The sequence below is a fragment of the Oncorhynchus masou genome, chromosome 29 (assembly GCF_036934945.1).
Source record: "Oncorhynchus masou masou isolate Uvic2021 chromosome 29, UVic_Omas_1.1, whole genome shotgun sequence".
Classification (NCBI taxonomy): domain Eukaryota; kingdom Metazoa; phylum Chordata; class Actinopteri; order Salmoniformes; family Salmonidae; genus Oncorhynchus; species Oncorhynchus masou.
Window position 1 is genome coordinate 15,620,871 of NC_088240.1, and position 24,691 is coordinate 15,645,561.

Here is a 24,691-nt window from a genome sequence, read left to right on the forward strand (position 1 = left end):
GGCAGTAATAAAGCCTCTCTTGAAAAAGCCAAACCTTGACCCAGAAAACATAAAAAACTATCGGCCTATATCGAATATTCCATTAATCTCAAAAAATTTAGAAAAAGCTGATGCGCAGCAACTGACTGCCTTCCTGAAGACAAACAATGTATACGAAATGCTTCAGTCTGGTTTTAGACCCCATCCTAGCACTGAGACTGCACTTGTGAAGGTGGTAAATGACCTTTAAATGGCATCAGACCGAGGCTCTGCATCTGTCCTCGTGCTCCTAGACCTTAGTGCTGCTTTTGATACCATCGATCACCACATTCTTTTGGAGAGATTGGAAACCCAAATTGGTCTACACCGACAAGTTCTTGCCTCATTTAGATCTTATCTCTCGGAAAGATATCCGTTTGTCTCTGTGAATGGTTTGTCCTCTGACAAATCAACTGTAAATGTTGGTGTTCCTCAAGGTTCCGCTTTAGGACAACTATTGTTTTCCCTATATATTTTACCTCTTGAGGATGTCATTTGAAAACATAATGTTAACTTTCACTGCTATGCGGATGACACACAGCTGTACATTTCAATGAAACATGGTGAAGCCCCAAAATTGCCCTTGCTAGAAGCCTGTGTTTCAGACATAAGGAAGTGGATGGCTGCAAACTTTCTACTTTTAAACTCGGACAAAACAGAGATGCTTGTTTTAGGTCCCAAGAAACAAAGAGATCTTCTGTTGAATCTGACAAATAATCTTGATGGTTGTACAGTCGTCTCAAATAAAACTGTGAAGGACCTTGGCGTTACTCTGGACCCTAATCTCCCTTTTGACGAACATATCAAGACTGTTTCAAGGACAGCTTTTTTCCATCTACGTAACATCGCAAAAGTCAGAAACTTTCTGTCCAAAAATTATGCAGAAACATTAATCCATGCTTTTGTTACTTCTAGGTTACTGCAATGCTTTACTTTCCGGCTACCCGGATAAAGCACTAAATAAACTTCAATTAGTGCTAAATACGGCTGCTAGAATCCTGACTAAAACCAAAACATTTGAACATATTACCCCAGTGCTAGCCTCCCGACACTGGCTTCCTGTTAAGGCAAGGGCTGATTTCAAGGTTTTACTGCTAACCTACGAAGCATTACATGGGCTTGCTCCTGCCTATCTTTTTGATTTGGTCCTGCCGTACATACCTACACATACGCTACGGTCACAAGACGCAGGCCTCCTAATTGTCCCTAGAATTTCTAAGGAAACAGCTGGAGGCAGGGCTTTCTCCTATAGAGCTCAATTTTTATGGAATGGTCTGCCTACCCATGTGAGAGACGCAGACTCGGTCTCAACTTTTAAGTCTTTACTGAAGACTCATCTCTTCAGTGGGTCACATGATTGAGTGTAGTCTGGCCCAGGAGTGTGAAGGTGAACGGAAAGGCTCTGGAGCAATGAACCGCCCTTGCTGTCTCCCCCTGGCCGGTTCCCCTCTCTCCACTGGGATTCTCTGCCTCTAACCCTATTACAGGGGCTGAGTCACTGGCTTACTGGTGCTCTTTCATGCCGTCCCTAGGAGGGGTGCTTCACTTGAGTGGGTTGAATCACTGGCGTGATCTTCCTGTCTTGGGTTGTGCCGTGGCGGAGATCTTTGTGGGCTATACTCGGCCTTGTCTCAGGATGGTAGGTTGGTGGTTGAAGATATCCCTCTTGTGGTGTGGGGCTGTGCTTTGGCAAAGTGGGTGGGGTTATATCCTTCCAGCCAGAAGAGGACTGGCCAACCCTCATAGCCTGGTTCCTCTCTAGGTTTCTTCCTAGGTTTTGGCCTTTCTAGGGAGTTTTTCCTAGCCACCGTGCTTCTACACCTGCATTGCTTGCTGTTTGTGGTTTTAGGCTGGGTTTCTGTACAGCACTTTGAGATATCAGCTGATGTAAGAATGGCTATATAAATCAATTTGATTTGATTTGATTCTGTCTCATCATCTTCAAGGACCATATGGCACATGTCCTCAGTTTCATCTCCCTCTGTTGTGCTGCTTCCACTGCCTCTCCCTCTGTTGTGCTGCTTCCACTGCCTTTCCCTTTGTTGTGCTGCTTCCACTGCCTCTCCCTCTGTTGTGCTGCTTCCACTGCCTCTCCCTCTGCCTCTGTTGTGCTGCTTCCACTGCCTTTCCCTTTGTTGTGCTACTTCCACTGCCTCTCCCTCTGTTGTGCTGCTTCCACTGCCTCTCCCTCTGCCTCTGTTGTGCTGCTTCCACTGCCTCTCCCTCTGTTGTGCTGCTTCCACTGCCTCTCCCTCTGTTGTGCTGCTTCCACTGCCTCTCGCTCTGCCTCTTCTCAGTTGAGGTCTCGATCTCATCCATGCCCCCGTACCTCCAGATGAACTTGCAGAGAGGGAACTGGTGCCAGGGCCTGCAGTGGGGGTGGTTGAAAAGAAGTGGTGCCAGAGCCTGCAGTGGGGGTGGTTGAAGAGGAGTGATAACATAAGTGAGTGCTACGGGAAGGTAGTCATTTAGTTCAGCTACCTTAGCTTTCTGGGAACAGGAACAATGGTGGCCATCTTGAAGCATGTGGGGACAACAGACTGGGATAGGGAGCGATTGAATATGTCTGTAAACACACCAGCCAGCTGGTCTGCATGCTCCGAGGACGCTGCTAAGTGTGCCGTCCGGGCCAGTAGCCTTGCGAGGGTTAACAATTTAAAATGTTTTACTCACGTCAGCCACAGAGGTAATGTAATGGGTAATGTATAGGATCTAATGTAATATTTGAAATTTTTGTTAACAAAATGTGTGTGGTAGAGGGTTAGTTACTTTATATATTTGTGAGCTAAAAGGAAACTATCTGAGAATGAGATTGATTTGATTGTTTGGCACAACAAAACCATAAGCTAAGTCTCAGATCACTGAGAACATGTGGAGCACCAGATTTAGCCAATAGCTCATTTCATTCTGTAGTCCCAAAAACATCGAGACATGGAAGCATTATATACAAAACAGAAAAACAGAAATACACAATACAGTAAAGAAGTATGATAATGAGATCAGGACATTATACAGAAGTCAACACATTGTGTTGCAGTAAGCTAAAGCACTGTGGAAGAAAGAAGACGACTAAGGTTCACATTTTGAAATCAATCCACAGTTACACGATGAAAATGGTTAGTTTGTAGATTATGGTGTTATTTATTTTAATTCATAAAAATGTGTCTGGAAAATGTATAAACCTAGCTTACGTTTCATATGAAATGTGGGCTATTAGTTGTGTGTGCTTATGAAGTAAGTGGCATTGATTTCAGTATCAGAGAACTGGAAAGCTCTCCCAATGGAATCATGTGAAAAACCCGGCAAATCCTCACATGGTCTCTCCAGGAGGCGAAACACATCTATGTGTGCCTGGCAGATATCTCCACTTAGATGTCGGCCCACCACCTCAAACTCAACCAGACGGAACTGCTCTTACTCCCAGGGAAGGACTGCATGCTCAAAGACCCCCAATCACGGTTGACCACTACACAGTGTCGTCCTCCCAGAGTCCAAAGAACCTTGGCGTGACCCTGGACAACAGCTGGTTGTTCTCTGCTAACATCAAATCTGTGACCCGCTCCTCCAGGTTCATGCTCTACAACATCTGTAGAGTATGACCCTACCTCACACAGGAAGCGGCGCAGGTCCTAATCCAGGCACTTGTCTTCTCCCGTCTGGACTACTGCAACTCACTGATGGCTGGGCATCTCGCTTGTGCCATCAAACCCCCGCACCTTATCCAGAACACTGCAGCCCACCAAGTTCCCTCATGTCACCCAGCTCGCATCCACTTCAAGACCATGGTGCTTACCTACGGTACAGCAAGAGGAACTGCCCCTCCCTACCTTCAGGCTATTCTCAAACCGTACATCCGAGCACTCCGTTCTGCCACCTCAGGTCTCTTGGCACTTCCACCCCTACGGGAAGGCAGCTCCCGCTCAGCCCACTCCACTCCAAACAGAGTCCCTGTCAATCTTCTGAAAACAACTGAAACCCTACATCTTCAAACAGTATCTTAAACAATCCTCCTCCTCACCTTTTAATTTATTTATAACTAAATAAACCAGAACTTGACCTCTGACTCTACTGACAGCTACATTATTGAGGAAAATGTACTTTCTCTGCCTGTGATATGTGGTTGTCCCACCGAGCTATCTTAAGAAGAATGCACTAACTGTAAGTCGCTAAGGATAAGACGGTCTGCTAAATGACTGAGGAGAGCAGCCTCCCTGACACAGAGAGCAGCCTCCCTGACACAGAGAGCAGCCTCCCTGACACAGAGAGCAGCCTCCCTGACACAGAGGAGAGCAGCCTCCCTGACACAGAGGAGAGCAGCCTCCCTGACACAGAGGAGAGCAGCCTCCCTGACACAGAGGAGAGCAGCCTCCCTGACACAGAGGAGAGCAGCCTCCCTGACACAGAGGAGAGCAGCCTCCCTGACACAGAGGAGAGCAGCCTCCCTGACACAGAGGAGAGCAGCCTCGGTTGAGTGACTTCTCTTCAAACCTGACTGGTTAGGGTCATTTAAAAAAAACATACAATCCACCTGCAGTGAAGCTGCTCAGCTATCCAAGCCCCCCCAAAAAAACTCCTCCGTCCACCCTCCGCCCCAACTTCACCCCCTCAGGGGAACCATCCCTGCCCAACCCAACCTAACAACTACCCTCCTGATGTGCCAACAATCAATAAAATACAAATACTGAGAAAAAGAGAAAAGAACAACAATGTAACAACAAAACACATCAAAGACAATGAAATGAAAACAGCAAGGCCAATTGTGTGTGTTTGTGTGCTACTATTTGTGTGTGTGTGTGTGTGCGCGCGCGCGCACACACGTGTGTGCATATATATGATACGAATTCCAATTTCTTGTGGCTAATGCTAACGTTACCTAGGCTAGGGGTTATAGGTTAACGTTAGGGTTAAGGTTTGGCATTAGGTTAAAGGGTTAGCGGTAAGCTTAGCTAACATGTTAAATAGTTACACAGTAAATAAAAAGTAGTTACAAAGTTGCTAATTAGCTAAAATTGTCTATGATGAGGTTAGAACACGCAACTTTTGGTTGCTAGATGTTCACTTTATGCAACACGACCAACCACCCTCCTTTTGTTTTTTACCTTAAAGTAGCCTGTTTTATACACTGAGAATAAAAAATATTAAAGATAATGTCACGTGTGCTCCCTCTCCGGCCTCTAGAGGTCACCAGGCTGCTCGTTATGGCGCACACCTGTCACCATCATTACGCGCGCCTTACGCATCGTCAGACTCACCAGGTCTGCATCACCTCCCTGATTAACTTCCCTATATATGTCACTCCCTTTGGTTCCTTCCCCAGGCGTTATTGTTTCTGTTCAAGTGTTGAGTTTGTGTGCTGTTCCTGCTTTTATTTATGTTTGCATTTATTTATTAAAACACTCCTGAACTTGCTTCCTGACTCTCAGCGCACATCTTTACTGATACATTCCTAATATTTGAGTTCTCCTCCCCCCGTTTGCCCTCAGAACAGCCTCAATTCGTCAGGGCATGGACTCTACAAGGTGTCGAAAGCGTTCCACAGGGATGCTGGTCCATATTAACTCCAATGCTTCCCACAGTTGTGTCAAGTTGGCTGGTGGACTGTTCTTGATAAGATTGGGAAACTGTTGAGTGTGAAAAACCCAGCAGCATTGCAGTTCTTGACACAAACCGGTGTGCCTGGCCCCTACTACCATATCCTGTTCAAACGCACTTCAATCTTTTGTCTTGCCCATTCACCCTCTGAATGGCACATACACAATCCATGCCTCAATTGTTTCAAGGCTTAAGCTCCTTCTTTAACCTGTCTCCTCCCCTTCATCTACACTGATTGAAGTGGATTTAACAAGTGACGTCAATAAGGGATCATAGCTTCACCTAGTCAGCCGGTCATGGAAAAAAGCATGTGTCCTTAATGTTTTGTACACTCAGTGTATAACCATACCAATTGTAACCAGGCTGTAATTTCATGTTGCAGTTATGTAAGAAATGTTTATGATTTATAGCACTTCTTGATCATTTTTAATGTTCATTAGTGAGTATAGTACATAATAGCTCATAATGGATATTCTGGGAAGTTATATGCCTACAACACAAGAAAAGACAAGTCGACCAGATAGTTTTCAAGTTTTATTAGGGAAGCTGCAGCAGGGGCATCAGAACAGCTCAGTCCCTGGGTGGAGGGGTTGGTGAGCAGGCCGTCAAACGCTGCAGCCATAAAGGGTCATCTGGTGTCAGAGGTTTAAACAGATCTCACTGGACCCAATATTGACCTGAGATCAGTGTATATGAAAATGTCATAACTTCACACAATCTTCACATTGACTGAAAGTTGGAATTACAGCAAGTATCTCAGCTTAGTATTTGGTCCACTGAGTATGGGCACACTGGACAGAGGCTGGGACAGCAAGGGCATGACAACAAGCGTTTTTCATTTGGAGGGCTGTTAAAGTATATATATTCTATAGATCAGTAAATAACCAACTTTTTATTGTGATATCGTATTAGCATACCTGGGTTCAGAAACCTACACAATGTAAATTAAATGGAATGACTTATGTCATAATTTGGTCTCAAAACTAGTCATCATTATGGTCGTAGTGACATTTTCTATGGGAATGCTTTGATTAAGGTCAGCAAAGTTAAGTAAGAGCATGTTGGGCTATACAAAAAAGTAATCAAAGTTAATTGGTCGCGTACAGATTTGCAGGTGCAGCAAAATTCTTATGTTTCTAGCTCCAACAATGCAGTTATATCTAGTAATACAATACATATTCCAAACTTTTGAAGAAGAAATGAAGACATATCAGAATAATGTATGTGAATGTTGTTTATAGACAGTCCAGATCAGGGAAGTAGAATTTCCCTGATTAACGTACAAAAGTTTTTTTTCCGGGTGTAAGTAACAATACTAGAAATGTTCTGAGCAAATAAGGTAAGAAATAACACAAACAAATCTAAATACTGAAAGTTGTCAGGGAGCGAGGACAAGGCGACTGCGTGTGTCGACATACAGTTCTGTGAATTCATACTTTTCAAGACATGCTTAATAATAATAATGTACTGGTCCCAGCCAGTTATCCAGTGACCTTTAACCTCAGGATCCGCAGTTCTGCACGGCTGTCTCTGACGACGACGCCGGGCCGCCGTTAGCGATACCATCATCAGGTTCAGGGGTCATTACGGCCGCCGGTGGATCAGAACCTGATGTCAACTGCTCCTTCTTAAAGCCTGAGGAGACAGGAAATAAAGAGAAGTAGCACACGTTCTATGTAAAGGTTATGCAAAGGGCAAACAAGGTTTAGTAGACCAGCGCCAAAATTGATTTAGTTACCAAAAGATGCAATTAGCCTGCCTAATCGTAGTGACTGATAATGCTTTATAAATCCTAGCCGTACATAGCTGCTTATCAAACAAGAGCTCAAGTATCAAATTGTCAAAACAGTTGCAGTCACGATTGACACAGGGTAAACGTTACAGACATATTTTAAAGACATATGGAGTGACCTTAGAGTGTTATTATAGAAGTTGCTACACAGATCTAAGAAATGTTGTCCAACCAGGGTTTAGAGATTAACCTTCTCAGCCGGTGCTTAAAATGTGGAAATGCAATAAGCTAATTGAAATTAGAAGACTTAGCCTGCAAGCCATGGGATAACTCAGTCTCTGATAAGGGAACCTATTACCAGTGCCAGCCTGCCCATTGGGGAAAAACTGGTTGAGTCAACATTGTTCCACTTCATTAAATAATAATAATAAAGTGATGTGAAAAACTGATTGGATTTGCAAAAAATGGAATTTAGTCTTTTTCACCCAACTTTTAACATCAATCCAATGTCATGGGGAAATGTTTAGTTGATTTCACATTGGTTGACAACAGAAGTTGAACTGTCTGCGCGACACAACAGTCATGTATCAATGGCCGATATTGCCCTATTAAATGTATACATGCAGTGAAGAGGTTAATGAAACGCAGGGCTCTATTCAATATGGATTGATGAACTCCAGATTGCGTGATAGAGATGTAAAGGTCATTTCTGACTGAGCTGACATAGGCAGCGAGTTAAAGAGCCTGCAGACTGTGGGGGAAAACACAAGGACGTGGTTATTGGCGGCCATTCAAAAACAAAATTGATTCTAACAAAGTGGATATTCATAAAATCAGTTATGAATTATGTGTTCTAACAGGCCCACAATGTGGTTACTAAAATCAAATATGGATATATTAAGCTCTTTATGCTGCATAATGTTGGGTTTTAACTTGAAATATACTTATTCCCGTCACTATATAATAACTTATTGATTACGTTACATGTATGATAAGACAGGCCAGCTGCAGGGCAATAGTCTCTGATAAGGCAGGCCAGCTGCAGGGCAATAGTCTCTGATAAGACAGGCCAGCTGCAGGGCAATAGTCTCTGATAAGGCAGGCCAGCTGCAGGGCAATAGTCTCTGATAAGGCAGGCCAGCTGCAGGGCAATAGTCTCTGATAAAGCAGGCCAGCTGCAGGGCAATAGTCTCTGATAAGCAGGCCAGCTGCAGGGCAATAGTCTCTGATAAGACAGGCCAGCTGCAGGGCAATAGTCTGATAAGACAGGCCAGCTGCAGGGCAATAGTCTGATAAGACAGGCCAGCTGCAGGGCAATAGTCTCTGATAAGGCAGGCCAGCTGCAGGGCAATAGTCTCTGATAAGACAGGCCAGCTGCAGGGCAATAGTCTCTGATAAGGCAGGCCAGCTGCAGGGCAGTCTGGGCAGGCCAGCTGCAGGGCAATAGTCTGATAAAGCAGGCCAGCTGCAGGGCAATAGTCTCTGATAAGACAGGCCAGCTGCAGAACTAGGGGGGAGTGGGGATGTATTGGCTGTCTAGATATGTAAGGAGTTGACCATGCCTCGTAGGAGGTTATAAACACATGTGCTTGTGTAATCATAACGAGGGCTGTTACGTTAACTGTATGTCAGCCACACCGGTGGTCACGAGTCATGACAGCAGTCAAATTCCACGTGACCGTTTAGTCACAGTGAGGCTTCTCCAAGCTCTGATGCTGCGGATTGTGTTAGTAGCCTACCAAACTTCTTAACTGCTTCTTCTCAGCACTCTATTGTCCCTCTAATCACTTTGACGTCAATGCAAATATAATCAAAAATCTAATCAAACACTTCATGAGAGCGCATGATCTAATGTTTATAGGCTTTGCAATTGCGCAAGAAAACCGAGTAATGACCACTATTAAAAAGAGAAGGATCACATCAGCTTTCTATAGGCAAGGCCTACTATATTTATTTCTTAACTTTCCTAATATTAAGCACACTGCTTCTCTTTACAACAGGAGTCTAGACTACCTGGCTGGCATGAAATGAACCACAGGAAAAGCATCCTCCAGTCGCTTTAAGTTCATAGATGACATGTATTTTTTCCCTCTGCCCCCATTTCGATACAGGTGCATGATAATGGTCCATTCTAAATCAAAACACATTTTACACGCATATTATTTAGTAAATGTAAAGACAAGATTAAACCAAGAATAGTTTGATGGGTGACAATATTAGCCTATCACTTGTGAATGATGCCCAGCTTAAGGCAAGAAACAGAGCATGCCTTGTTTGTGTGACTTTTTGTAATCATAGTCGCACACTTCATGTAATCCAGCCCATAGGCCTATATGTTTTGAGAAGGTTTTTATCACAACTAAAGTGGCCAAATAACTTTAAATGAAGACCAGCCTAACTGGCATAACATATCTAGCACGCGAGTTTCATGTTAGTGAACAATTTTCAAATGCATCTTTATAATAAAAGCATTTACCTGTATAATCACATTTGAGAATGGTGTTTTCTGCTAATGGAACATTTGCTCTTATATCCTACTGCCGTGTGTGCATTGCTGGGCTTATAATGTGAAGAAATATCCTAATAGTTTATAAACGTCTTAAGCTAAATGTTCTGATCTGTTGCGTCAGGCTCATTGCTTAAAACAGTTTTTTTGATGCTAGCGGTTGTATTCATTTGGGATCTATCGTGTCCCACAACTGTCCCAGACTATGTTGGGAATATTTATTTCTCGCACAGAATAGGTCAACTTTTGTACTACAGAGAATAGTAGATTGACAAAGGATAGTGCCTCTGCTGTTCGTTAGACCTACTCAGCTTGTTGGCTGACGAAAAGCAAATGTGGACAGTTCTTCCAATATGTGCCTCGGAATTGGATAAGGACGCGGGCAGTTGCGTTCACGATGGGTCTGTCTTGTAGCCTGTGAGAAAGACCAGATGACGTGACAAAGAGTCATGTGAGTGAGGTGCTTCAGCACGCAGCCGGGAGGAGGGAATGATCATTATTATATTCAGCCCAAGGGTCCAAAGTCCCTTGGGAATGGATGTTTTTAGGGGGCATTACAGCCACAAAGGGGATGTAGCCAGGAAATTGCTTGTCAAATTGTGAATGAGAGACTGATGAAGTGTGTGAAGCCTGAACAAAAAAATAATAACGTAGTACATCTTTCATTGTAAATACAATAAATGTGTAAATCCAATTTAAAAAATGTAAATATTTAACCTGCTCCAAAATAACTTTAGAGACACACTCAAAGTGTATAATAGTTTCCCCTTCTTGATCACAGAAAAGGCAGATGTCTAAATTCATGGATTTAGAGGACAACTGCAAGGGTCTACTTTGTGCAAGATTTTAAAGTGAATCTCTTCTACTTTATTTGATATACAAAATGTGTGAACGAGCAATCAAGCTTTATTCCATTCAATTTCAGTAGCATATGCATTCCAGAAGAATTTCCCTCAAGGAGATATCTTGTTCTTGGAGTTAAAAAGTTATTACATTTGTTTTCCAGCAGGGGGAAACCTTCTAACAAAAGTTGTGCATCCATCTTGACATGTTCTCCAAAACACAAATGACATTTAATTAATTGAGTAAGTTCTGACGGTATTGCTTTGCATATAGAATAAATTTATAGAGTATTGGGAAGTTCTATTTTTCTAAATAACTTTCTATAAGAGTATATTTCCTTCTTTATCAAATAAATCAATTAATTCTTATTTCTATGGTTGCAAGGTAGTTAGCTCTGTGGCATTGTTCGGTAATGCCAGTATACTTAACAATGGTATTGTTAGGTGGCGCCATTGTTCTAATCTATGCCATAGAGGTAGTTAGCTCTGTTGCATTGTTTGGTAATTACAGCGTTCTTAAAGCTATGCAACTTTTTGCGTGACCAAATTAATATATAAATGTGAGTTATAGATCTGTCATTGACACAGTAGTAATTCAATATTAAACTGATTATGGCAGTAGGCAGATTATGCAATCATCATGTAAACACCTTAATCTTAAAATCAAAGATATACAGATGAAGTCGGAATTTTAAATAAACGAGTTAATGACTCCAACCTAAGTGTTTCAACCACAACACATTTCTTGTTAACAAAATTGTTTACGGACAGATTATTTCACTGTATCACAATTCCAGTGGGTCAGAGGTTTATATACAGGTTTACATACACTAAGTTGACTGTACCTTTAAACAGCTTGGAAAACTCCAGAAACTTATGTCATGGCTTTAGAAGCTTCTGATAGGCTAATTGACATCATTTGAGTCAATTGGGGGTGTACCTGTGGATGTATTTCAAGGCGTACCTTCAAAGCTCAGTGCCTCTTTGCTTGATATCATGGGAAAATCTAAAGAAATCAGCCAAGACCCCAGAAAAAAAAAATTGTAGACAAGTCTGGTTCATCCTTGGGAGAAATTTCCAAATGCCTGAAGGTACCACGTTCATCTCTACAAACAATAGTACACAAGTATAAACACCATGGGACCACGCAGCCGTCATACCGCTCAAGAAGGAGATGTGTTCTGTCTCCTAGAGATGAACGTACTTTGGTGCGAAAAGTGCAAATCAATCCCAGAACAACAGCCAAGGACCTTGTGAAGATGCTGGAGGAAACAGGTATAAAAGTAACTATATCCACAGTAAAACGAGTCCTATGTCGACATAACCCGAAAGGCCGCTCAGCAAGGAAGAAGCCACTCCTCCAAAACTGCCATAAAAAAAGTCAGACTACAGTTTGCAACTGCACATGGGGACAAAGATCGTACTTTTTGGAGAAATGTCCTCTTGTCTGATGAAACAAGAATAGAACTGTTTGGTCATAATAACCATTTATGTTTGGAGGAAAAAGGGGGAGTATTGCAAGCTGAAGAACACCATCCCAACCGTAAAGCACGGGGGTGGCAGCATCATGTTGTGGGGGTGCTTTGGTGCAGGAGGGTCTTGTGCACTTCACAAAATAGATAGCATCATGAGGAATGAAAATTATATGGATATATTGAAGCAACATCAAGACATCAGTCAGGAAGTTAAAGCTTGGTCGCAAATGGGTCTTCCAACTGGACAATGACCTCAAGCATACTTCCAAAGTTGTGGCAAAATGGCTTGAGGACAACAAAGTAAAGGTATTGGAGTGGCCATCACAAAGCCCTGACCTCAATTCTATAGAACATGTGTGGGCTGAACTGAAAAAGTTTGCGCGAGCAAGGAGGCCTACAAACCTGACTCAGTTACACCAGCTCTGTCAGGAGGAATGGGCAAAAATTCACTCAACTTATTGTGGAAAGGCTACCCGAAACATTTGACCCAAGTTAAACAATTTAAAGGCAATGCTATCAAATACTAATTGAGTGTATGTAAACTTCTGACCCACTGAGAATATGATGAAAGGATTAAATGTCAGGAATTGTGAAAAACTGAGTTTAAATGTAATTGGCCAAGATGTATGTAAACTTACGACTTCAACTGTACACCTGGTTTTCTTTACAATCTAAACACCTTAAATCGTCGATCCGAACTCAGAATCAAATATGCTTCCCAAAAATAACATGGTCACTGTGGTAGAATAGTAGTTTATTTTGATTGCCGACTTCCTGCATTCATCAGGGCGCCACCAGATTTCACGTGTCCATGTTAACAGGTTCATTTGGGGAAATCATTATTTTTGCAAAGCATGTAAACTTTAAATCGAACTATGATATTAATCTGACTAACCACAATAACCAGATTGTGTGCATGTAACCATAGTCATTGAAAGCAAGTATAAGAAGGGGTCGATCTTTATTAAAATGTGTCACTCAGTCTGACACCGAGTTTATAATAAACACGTTTCCTAATTCAGAGTGATATGACATAATGCCGACTAAAAAAAAAAAATCCATGGGTTATTTGTATACTTCCTGTTCTTTTGTTTTTGCGTCTTCCTTTCGGTTTTGTACACCAGCTGAAAATTCATATTTTTCTCTAAACTATAATTTTTGTTTTATCACAAATTTAAATTAGGCGAACAATTAGAATTTTAGCAACCAGGAAAAGGTCGAGCGATTTTTAGACAGCGCATCTTTGGGTGCGTTCGTAAATTCACTCTAGCCATCTACTCCGATTGTAGAGCACTCTCGTCTGTGTGCCAGAGCGCAAAATAACTGATGAATTTACGAACACGCAACACCCATTGCATTGAATATGACCAGTATCAAACGTCGGCAAAAAAGGTATTAAATTGTTGCCAGCAGCACAGCTAGTCACTAACGCTCTAGATAACATAACAGCCTAACCAGCTCTGTCATGGTGAGTAAAATGGTCAGTGAGGTGTTATGTCATGTGTCTGGAAGTAGCTGACAAGCTAGCCAACTTTAGCCAGTTAATGTTTGGTCAGAACGCTCGGATGAACCCTTCTCGACCAGCGCGTTCAGTGAGCGCTCTGAACGCTCCGAGAATAAAACGCTCTGAATTTACCAACTGACAATCCAACAACGCTCTGAATTTACTAACAACCCAAAGTGCACTCTGACGCACTGGAGGCAAATTACGAACGCACCCTTTACGGCATTGTTAGGTAACGCAAGTTTTCTTGCATGGCGTTGATAACAATCAGCATTGTTGCATATCTATGGCATTACTGTTCTTACCAATAACACCACATGGTGTGAAGATGGGCTTCTCCTCTTGCTCTCCCTCAGCAATGTGGGCCCGAATCTTCCTCACCGTCCAGATGCTGGCTGAAAGATGGAGAGAATGAGACAGATAATTATTAGCAAAACATTATTGAAATGACACCTCACAAGATATCATTGGCATAGATGTGTATAGCCTGAGTAACATGACTTCATATATGTTACTTTGTAACAACTAGAATGAAGAGATCGGCGCGCACCTTTGATCAGCAGTCAGACCATTGCGCGAGAGTCTGCTCTTCTTTCTCCTCAGAAAATTGATGTTTTTGTCGCCAGATAGAGGAATGTCTTGCTGCTTGAACGATGTCTTTTAGTAGTACAGTCGATCTGCTGTTACCAAACCTGTTACCAACCCAGTTACACAAAAGCACACCCAATTACGTATGCGGATAACCTTAGAGGTGGAGTTTCAGGAACTCGTCTCTCTATTGGAGCAGATAGCTACACGGCATCACTGATTGGCTACTTCTATATAGCGCAATAGTTACGTCTGACCTAGTCTCGTGATCTGCTTATGTATTGGATAAGTGAATTGAGGAGTATTTTTGGTGATGGTGAACATGTCATACATATTACTCTGAATTATAAAACGTGTTTATTATAAATACGTGTGACACATTTACTAAAACTGTGGGACAATTTGTCCAAGGTCATTTGTGCCAATGTATCACTGGCTTCTGTAGACTATAGTGGTTTAATAAACATTATAATTCAATTTGCTGATTGAAGTACACAAACGTATGATTTTAAATCATTTATTGCCCATATTGTACATATTTTCCTGTTTCATATCGTCACACAACTGCAAAATTCATGCAACATGCCAGTGAATATTACAGACCTCACCATACCAATACAGCAGTTTATTCAAGATATTTGCATTTCTAACTTCAATATATACACATTTCACTTTAACTTAAGTTTTATATCTCAAAAAATACAATCATTTACATCACACACACCATATAATTCTCAGTCTTTCAGGGCATTTACAATAATTTGTATTTTATTTTTACAAAAAAATAAAACAGGACATTTTCAATCACCAAGGAAGTAGGACAACTACTGTGGACACTCAAAATAAATGTGAAGTGTGGGTTAGAAGGTACATGACTCGGCTTCAGACACAGCTCTACAGGGTTACAATTCTGTATTGTCAACCTTTGCAGTACTTACCAGTGACATTACAGTGAACTGCACCTCACATGTCATACATATTTGATTAAACTATTACCTCCACCTGAACAACTGCTATTCTGATGTCTACTCCTCAGTCCACAATCAACCCCTATCACCTTGTGTATATCTGAGAGTTAGGATAGGTATGCGCTATTTGGTTTATAATTAGTTCAACCATGGCTTATATACCAAGCTGGGTGGAATTATTTTCACCATATTGCTTATACCTATCCAACTCTCTCAGATCTAAACAAGTACCTAGAGAGTAGGTGCTAAGACTCCAAGGCTCCACATCTTTATTTTTCACACAAAACAAGAAAAACAAGAAACTTCCACTAGGAGAGAGCTAATTGGAGGGCTGGAGTGTTGCTGGGCAGACTTCAGTCCAACCTGATCTTCTGATTGGTCATCCTGTAGATGATGCTGTCATATCCTGGGTCCATGTTCCACAGATTGTATGAGATGACAATGACAGCCAAGGCAAGGATGATCATCAGCCATAGCACAATGTTGAAGATCACTGCATAATTAAAGTTATATTTATAGGCCAGGTTATAGGGACTGCCAGGGTTACTCTGTGTGATGAGGAGAGAAAGGAGGAAAGAGAGGATTTCAGTAGTTGCAAATCTCATCTATGAAGTATAGAATTTCAGACACATCTAAAAATGCTCATGGTTTGATACATAAATATATACAGCAGAGGAGGCTGTTGGGAGGAGCTATAGGAGGACAAGTTCATTGTAATGGCTGGAATGGAATAATTAGAACGATATCAAAAATTTAGAAAACACATCGACTCTGTTCCATTCCAGCAATTACAATGAGACATCATTCTATAGCTCCTCCCACCAGCCTCCACTGATCCATAGATATGTACATAAAACATAAAAACAGAATATCTGGGCAGATGAAGCTAATATAAACAAACATACAATCTGTTTGGACTCCAGGATGGAGCGGGACTTCCTGGTCAATGGTGCCTCAAAGCTCTTCACCGTGACAACCTCGACCACCGCACTGTCACCATAGAGACCAAACACGTCCTCACCAAACTACAGCACAGGAGAGAGAGAGAGCAAAAGAGAGTGAGAGATGACAAACAGGTGGTCACGTATAGCGATAAAACCCAGAAACACTACTCGTGCCACTGCCATTAACCATTTTATTTGATATATAGATGCCCAGGAAGCCCCCCGCAAACTCTGCCACTGCTGCTGAAAAAAATCCTAGGGGAAACACTGTGCTTACCTTCTGTAGGACATTGGCCAGGATGGCGGTGGCGTCTCGATACTGTGGGGAGTCCTGTCCGTAGCGACGGCCCAGCTCCTCCAGGCCAGACAGCTCCAGGGAGTACAGGTCAGGGGAGTGGTCCTGGGCCAGGTGCCGGTGTCTCTGCAGCTACATGAGGGTGAGGGGGTTAGCCACAACAGATGACCAGCGTTAAAATGATCCAATTCCCCTGTGCCCAACAAACAACATATTCAGTCTTACCAGGGCAGTGATGTCATGCAGAACCTGGACCTCAGACAGGAAGAGCAGATCAGCCTACAAGAAGAGAGGAAGAAGATCAGAGATCAACCAACCCTTATTCACTTTAACCGAGGGACGCAGATAGAACCAGCACTAGTTATGCATGTTACCTCAGCGTTGCGGTTGAGGGAGTTAAGTGGCAGGGAGGCCAGCACGGAGCCATCCTGGGAGAGACGAGAACGGATCTGCTGCAGGGTCACAGGCAGGTCCTCAAACACCGCGTTGGCCTTCCCCAGCATGTACAGCCTCTGTAGAGACACATACAATAATGGCACCGGAGGGGATGGCTGACGTTTTATGGGCTCCTAACCAACTGCATTGTTGGTTAAGGGCTTGTAAGTCAGCATTTCACAGTAAGGTCTACTACACCTGTTGTATTCAGCGCATGTGACAAATAATTTTTATTTGATAACATTACTATTCCCCTGCACATACAAACCCTCTGGAAAAAATAAACACATGTGCTGGTCCATACAGTACCTCCTCACTAGGGGCCAGCTGGAGGACCACAGGAGTGTCCTCAGCAAAGAGAGAATGAACCGTCTCAGCCACACTGTCCAGGGTGAAGGGTACCGGCTGGAGGAGAGAGGGAACAAGGGAAGAGTTATTAATAACAGAGCCTTGGTGAAGAATCTCATTCAAATTAGAACGTTGCTGCTGCTCATCCATCACCCCTGATGGGGAGCCTGGCCTCACTCACGTTCTCCAAGGGATAGGAGGCCACATTCTGGGGCAGGGCCAGGCTGTCCACCCCCCTCACCACCACCAGCACGTTGGCCCTGGGACGCTGGAACAACTGACCTGCCCGGAGGCCTGGCCAGGAGAGATCCTACAAACACAGATGTTAGAGTATCATGTAAAATACCAGAGGCTTGCGCACCGGTTCAAACATAGGATATGCGCCTGTGTGGGTCTTCACGGGTGCAAGTGGACCCGATATACCTGAGACCCAACCCCCAAATTCAAACTTATGCTATAGGATATTTTTTATTTTACCTTTATTTAACCAGGCAAGTCAGTTAAGAACAAATTCTTATTTTCAATGACGGCCTGGGAACAGTGAGTTAACTGCCTGTTCAGGGGCAGAACGACAGATTTGTACCTTGTCAGCTCAGGGGTTTGAACTCGCAACCTTCCGGTTACTAGTCCAACGCTAGGCTACCCAGAGCTGTGGTCAGGTCCACTCTGGCCTATCAGCTGTAGTTACATAGGCCCGATGACAATCAAACAGGACCTGACCCGGACCCAAGGGACATTTATTTTATGCGAATACGGTTCATTTATTGACTTATAGAAGGCCTGGTCAATATAATATAAAGACCTATTTGTTAAGCAGAAGAGCAACTTGGCTGATAAACAATGTTGGGGCCCAATCGGGTGTGGTCGATACTGTTAGGGTATGGTTTAGGTCAAGTTGTCTTCCGGTCTGATTGTTCTAGGGTCTGTTTGAGTCTCCATTGTATTTTTTCCAATGATCAGGTCTGATTATCCTCAGGTCCTGGTCCAAATTGTTGGACCCTAAAGTGTGTGTGTACCTCCTGGACAGAGAACCCCATAGTCAGAGCCACCATATCTGGAATCTTCTCCCCAGAGATTGGCCAGTCTCCCTTTTGGAAGGACACGTACCCTGGGGCCTGCAATATGGTGAGGCTGTCCCCCTGAACGCCTGAGGGAAAACAGAAGGAATTGGTTTGGTTCAAATAATATTGTCTATAAACAACTTCTAACTTATCAAAGCTAGCTACTGTTTGGAGTTAAATACGGTGTAGGTGGAGGGGACACCAGGGCCACATAATGACTTTTGGAGGTTCATCTAGGTGGGTTTTGATAGTATGGTGTTGCCATTTGCTCCCACTTGCCTGTTAATTACAAACTGTGAAATACAGCCATTTCATGAATGGGAATGCCAGGCTACAGTAGCTAGTTAGTTAGCCGGAGTCTCGTGACTGGGAAAGCAGAAGGATTTTTGAGGAAGTTAAGCGAATATGGTGTCTATTCATTAGTTGGATGCCAATTCAAAACGTTTTGTCAGTTGCAAACGTTTTGCAAAAGTAACTATAGGAACGAAACGTGGAGGGACCGACCTTAATTTTTCCAATAGAAACACGTTATCGTTCAAAACGTCTTCCGTTTGGAGTAAACGATTTGCAATACACCAAACGTTTAGCAACAGAATCCGACTAATGAATGTTGTATGTCACGTGATACAGCTGGCTAGCCGAGACGCTGCCCTGTGAGTCTGGTTAGCAAGACAGCTTACAATGAACCATTGTCATATTGCCAGATTGTTGTTGTGCACAACAACAGACGGGGTAAAACTGCAGGAGATGGCTCATCATGTTAGTTCATGTTTTGTCGTTCCAGTTCGGTGGTTGTTGTTGCCTGGCGGTCAGGCTGTCAAGTTAGCTTACTAGCAAGCTAGGGAAATTAGCCCAACTAAAAAGCAGTATTTAATCGTTATAACATATTTATAAGGGAAAGACACGGCTTGTCACAAATTGCCAACAATATTTATATCAACACGATTGGAAGTGTTCTTTGAAGCCATTTCTTTAGCGTTAACGTTAGCTAGCTAAAACTGTTAGTGCCTCTTAGCTAACGTTACCGTTTACATTAATGCAAATGACTCGTTAACGTTATAGCATCCCCATGAGATCATTTCCAGAAAACGATCTACATCAGTAGCTAAATAATCAGATATAAGATTTCCAATTTTTACCTGCCGTAAAAGCCGAGCAGCAGATAAACGCTACGCTGAATAAAGTCTCCATCCTTCGGCGATTTTCCAGCAACATAATTCCCCTCTTGCTCTAACGTAGATCAGATGACTCACGTGTCACGTATATCTTCTCCGTGTGGCTTTCCGGAAGAATAGACGTTGTGTTTTGCTGCTTGTCGCAGGTCAGAGTGCGGATTGCACATTTTGGACACAAACAACAAGAAAAAGGGTCGTGGGAAAGTCTTATATTGCACCACTATTTAACCCTGCACCTATACACTACCCACTACTTTCGCCCAAAAAGGTCCTACACCATCTTCTTATAGACCATCAGCACTTAAATCTCTCACCCCCAAATATTTTCCTGCTGCAACTACCAAGTATATCTTCTGTGATTTTCGCCCCAACGGCACAGTGCATTTGATCACCATGGCTATAAATACAAGAAATCAGCGGTATAAGGCACTGCATCTCAGGGCTAGGGGCGTCACTACTGACACCCTGGTTCAAATTCAGGCTGAATCACAACCGGCCATGATTGGGAGTCCCATAGGGTGGCACAAAATTGTCCCAGTGTCTTCCGGGTTTGGCTGGTGTAGGCCATTATTGTAAATAAGAATTTGTTCTTACCTAATTAAATAAAGATTAAATAAATAAATAAAATACTAAAACTCATCCTCTTTGGACCTCTCTTTTCAGACCGACTCACTTGGGGACTCACAGTCGAATCACTCACCCTTGGGCTATCCTCTAGTCTCTTCATTGCCTCAGTATAGGAACATTTCTGCCTAGCTCAAACTCTGGCAATCTCAACCTGTCGCTCTCTCACCCGTGCATGTTGACTTTCTCTATCCCAACTGTACACTCCCTCTGACTATGCCCCCCTGCAATTTTCTCACATCTTGGGATCTCCCTTCTACACACTGCTGCAACATGTCAGAATCCTTGGCACCTAAACCACTGTAGCGGGTTCAGAAACATGGACCCTCATAGAATAGCAAATATAATCTAACCTGAATTTATCAGGCAGAAACTCTGTGTCAATGCTCAATAATACAACCATTCCTGTGTTTTACTTGTTATATTGTGTTTACTTCGCCACCATGGCCTTTTTTGCCTTTACCTCCCTTATCTCACCTCACTTGCTCACATTGTGTATAGACTTATTACTTATCTACTGTATTATTGACTGTATGTTTGTTTTACTCCATGTGTAACTCTGTGTTGTTGTATGTGTCGAACTGCTTTGCTTTATCTTGGCCAGGTCGCAATTGTAAATGAGAACTTGTTCTCAACATGCCTACCATTACCACCGGGTCTACTTCTCTCCAAACTGCGGTTGTCAGAAACACCAGGAATATTATTTTTCATTTGATCCACCTCGACACTGAACGCTACCCCACTGAACGCTACCCCACTGAACGCCACCCCACTGAACGCCACCCCACTGAACGCCACCCCACTGAACGCCACCCCACTGAACGCCACCCCACTGAACGCCACCCCACCCCACTGAACGCCACCCCACTGAACGCCACCCCACTGAACGCCACCCCACTGAACGCCACCCCACTGAACGCTACCCCACTGAACGCCACCCCACTGAACGCCACCCCACTGAACTCTACCCCACTGAACTCTACCCCACTGAACGCTACCCCACTGAACGCCACCCCACTGAACGCCACCCCACTGAACGCCAACCCCACTGAACGCTACCCCACTGAACGCCACCCCACTGAACGCCACCCCACTGAACGCCACCCCACTGAACGCCACCCCACTGAACGCCACCCCACTGAACGCCACCCCACTGAACGCTACCCCACTGAACGCTACCCCACTGATCACCCCTTTGTGTGGCGCCCTGTTCCGGAGAGCAAAGCACACCACAGGTTGAACCTCGAGCCGTGTGAAGCACCGCTTCTTCTGGGCAGAGGATTGTTACGTTCCCCAGTTTATGGGTAGAGGATAAACTAGGAATGGTTACATCTGGGAAAGTTTGGAGAAGTGGAATTGATTAGATTTTTTTGTACAAAAAAATCTAATCAATTCCACTTCTCCAAACTTTCCCAGATGTAACCATTCCTAGTTTGTCCTCTACCCAGCTTGACAAAACGAATGGGTCGGCCAAAAAGCAGGAATCCACTCCTTCAAAAAATCTTCGGTAACATTCACAGGGCAAACGTTGGAAGTCTCAACCACACATGTCGCCACAGCTAGGCCCACTTCATCCTGGTCTGGCTCAACCTCAGCGCGCTCAACACTAACGACTGACTCCATTTCAATATTCTCAAGAGAGCAAGAAGACCTAAAAAATAAGATTACTTGGTTTGTATTCAGGAGACGAAGCTATGTACTCAATTTAACACAATTCTTACACTTTTGCATCATTGTACCTATTGTCACGAAGATGAGAGGAATGCATTATGGGCATGAATGGTCTTTCAGAAAGCTAGAAACATTGATTGATTTCTGCAAAAAAATATATTGTATGGCTATTGAAATATGTAGATAATTGTTTCCATCCTTTGACATGTTCAGCTAAGGGAAATCAATACCGGAAGTAGGGACTTTTTCATTAATAAACTGTTGAACAAAACATCACCATCGTTCATGTCCTCTTCACCTGTAATATCAAGTACATCCACTGGGTGGGGGTATATGATCATAAATTAATCAACCAGGGTCCATTTAGGGCTTACTCAGACGACGCAATAAAATAATTTGTGAATGTTACATTTACATTTACATTTAAGTCATTTGGCAGACGCTCCTATCCAGAGCGACTTACAAATTGGTGAATTTACCTTATGACATCCAATGTTAAGGGACAATTGTGGAAGTCAATAAATGTTTATTTAATTTTAATGTCAGCTTCAGGGGCGGATTGGTCCTCTGGCAACTCTGGCAAATGCCAGATGGGCCAGACCATTTTTTGTTGGATGGACTGGTCAAAATTGACACACACATAAAATATAGATTTTGAATAAAAAATGTAATAATGAAAAGGTGACCAATCGGCCTGTAAATATTTAATTAGTAAGATGTTTGTGCAATTTCTCTGTTATACTAATCTATAATGAGCATTTAGCTGATCAGTGGGCAACGGCCGGCCCCCCTACCAAGATAGGCCGGCCTGGTTTTCTGGTTACTCAAACTCCCATTCAACGTCAAAAGCAGCATCAGCAGAGACCTGCTCCGATTCTGTCATCATTTAGATCATGGATTGTAAAAAACAGAAAGTGTGCCGATTGACGTAGAAAGAGCTACATTGTAACTTCACTCAAAACGTCCTATTTTTTGGCGCCTAAAGCCATGATTTGGTCAAAAAGTGAAGTGCATTATTCTTATGATTCCTGTAATAGAAGTATCTGCCCCTGCGATTAAGACTATAGGTCTCGTGGTAGTAGCCTACAACTGGCAAAGTTTTGAAAGAACATTACATTTACTGTTGGATGAATACATCCACTGCTACGAGCAGTGGGTATTATATTTAGAGTTAGCGATCTAGTTGATGTGTTTTGACATGGACCACCAACACCAGGTAAAGAGGGCGCAACAGTTCCTTTACTTCCTAAGATGGCTGAAGACATTCGGCATGCCACCCAAGGTCCTCTCTAGTAATACTACCGCTGCACCATCGAGACGTCTTGACCGGTTGCACCCCGGCCTGGTAAACGAGTTGCTCCATCCACGACCGGAAGCTGGTGGTGAAGACAGCCCAATCCATCCCTGGGGACGTGTTCCCACCTTCCAGGACATCTACTTGAAATGGTGCCTGAGGAAGTTACGCAGCATCAAAGGACCCCACACAGCCATGAGATGTTCTCTCCCATACTGTCGGGCAGACAGTGTCAGAGCATGAGGTGAAATACCAACAAAGGACCCCACACAGCCATGAGATGTTCTCTCCCATACTGTCGGGCAGACAGTGTCAGAGCATGAGGTCTGATACCAACAAAGGACCCCACACAGCCATGAGATGTTCTCTCCCATACTGTCGGGCAGACAGTGTCAGAGCATGAGGTCTGATACCAACAAAGGACCCCACACAGCCATGAGATGTTCTCTCCCATACTGTCGGGCAGACAGTGTCAGAGCATGAGGTCTGATACCAACAAAGGACCCCACACAGCCATGAGATGTTCTCTCCCGTCGGGCAGACAGTGTCAGAGCATGAGGTCTGATACCAACAGGCTCAGAGACAGTTAATATTTTTATTTATTTTATTTTATTTAACCTTTATTTAACTAGGCAAGTCCGTTAAGAACAAATTATTATTTACAATGACGGCCTACTAGAAGGCAAAAGGCCTCCTGTGGGGCTGGGATTAAAAATATAAATAAAATATAGGACAAAACACGCATCACGACAAGAAAGACAACACAACACTACATGAAGAGAAACCTAACACAACATAGCATGGCAGCAACACATGACAACACAGCATGGCAGCAATACAACTTGAAAACACATGGTAGCAACACAACATGGCAGCAGCACAACATGGTAGCAGCACAAAACAGGGTACAAACATTATTGGGCCCAGACAACAGCACAAAGGGCAAGAAGGTAGAGACAACAATACATTACGCAAAGCAGCCACAACTGTCAGTAAGAGTGTCCATGAATGAGTCTTTGAATGAAAATATTGAGATAAAACTGTCCAGTTTGAGTGTTTGTTGCGGCTCATTCCAGTCGCTGGCTGCAGCGAACAGCACACACGTGGTCACTCACACATATCACAACTGCTGATACCAGAATCGGATTTACTATTGCTAATACTGCTCAATTTAAACACTTGTCCCCCAACCCCCCTTCCCTGATACATTTGTAAATATTGGACTATAAATTGTGGCCTGTATTATACTTATGCTAAAACATTTATTATATTCTACTGAGCCATTTACTTTCTGTTCGTAATCTTATCTTTTCTTATTGTTGTTGTATTGTCGAGAAGGAAACTGCAGGTACGTGTTTAGTTGGACGGTGCATACCATGTGCATCCTGTACATAGCACCAATAAAACACAAACTTCCCCAAATTAATTAGCCTATGATATTAGTTAGCGCACAAAAATATACATGTAATTCATCTCTATTGAACAACAAGATCAGGATATTCTGGAGGCCTATTTTGACAGTAAAATAGCAACTATCAACTAATTGTCAACCCAAACTTCATGACAATCACTGGATTAGGTTGCCCATCAAAATATCTTGAATCATCCATTCCTGCTTG

The 24,691-nt window shown here is 43.1% G+C and overlaps 2 protein-coding genes and 1 long non-coding RNA gene across 3 annotated transcripts; 1 reads left to right on the forward strand and 2 right to left on the reverse strand.

Moving 5' to 3' along the window:
• Nucleotides 1-6,131: 6,131 nt before the first annotated feature.
• On the reverse strand, nucleotides 6,132-14,393 carry LOC135519067 (uncharacterized). The gene is made up of 3 exons (XR_010452258.1): nucleotides 14,220-14,393; nucleotides 13,975-14,064; nucleotides 6,132-7,245 (listed from the first exon to the last, which is right to left on the reverse strand). It is a non-coding gene; the product is annotated as an uncharacterized LOC135519067 (long non-coding RNA).
• Nucleotides 14,394-14,760: 367 nt separating this feature from the next.
• Nucleotides 14,761-19,606, reverse strand: LOC135519063 (renin receptor-like). Its single transcript, XM_064944112.1, has 9 exons — nucleotides 19,448-19,606; nucleotides 18,264-18,394; nucleotides 17,429-17,557; nucleotides 17,209-17,304; nucleotides 16,839-16,976; nucleotides 16,690-16,743; nucleotides 16,447-16,596; nucleotides 16,131-16,250; nucleotides 14,761-15,773 (listed from the first exon to the last, which is right to left on the reverse strand). The coding sequence occupies exons 1-9, from the start codon at nucleotides 19,521-19,523 to the stop codon at nucleotides 15,579-15,581; spliced, it is 1,089 nt and encodes a 362-aa protein (XP_064800184.1). The 5' UTR covers nucleotides 19,524-19,606; the 3' UTR covers nucleotides 14,761-15,578.
• Nucleotides 19,607-20,743: 1,137 nt separating this feature from the next.
• LOC135519478 (uncharacterized) lies at nucleotides 20,744-21,415 on the forward strand. Its single transcript, XM_064944710.1, has one exon. The coding sequence runs from the start codon at nucleotides 20,744-20,746 to the stop codon at nucleotides 21,413-21,415; it is 672 nt and encodes a 223-aa protein (XP_064800782.1).
• The last annotated feature ends 3,276 nt before the right edge of the window (nucleotides 21,416-24,691 follow it).

What these genes read in the sequence shown, in the direction of transcription:
- LOC135519063 (XM_064944112.1), bottom strand. Translation starts at nt 19,523, where the DNA reads ATGTTGCTGGAAAATCGCCGAAGGATGGAGACTTTATTCAGCGTAGCG. An exon ending in CTGCTCGGCTTTTACGGCAG is followed by an intron (nt 18,395 to 19,447) that starts GTAAAAATTGGA and finishes GTTTTCCCTCAG; the next exon opens with GCGTTCAGGGGGACAGCCTC. An exon ending in AGCTGGCCCCTAGTGAGGAG is followed by an intron (nt 16,977 to 17,208) that starts GTACTGTATGGA and finishes GTGTCTCTACAG; the next exon opens with AGGCTGTACATGCTGGGGAA.
- LOC135519478 (XM_064944710.1), top strand. Translation starts at nt 20,744, where the DNA reads ATGCCTACCATTACCACCGGGTCTACTTCTCTCCAAACTGCGGTTGTC.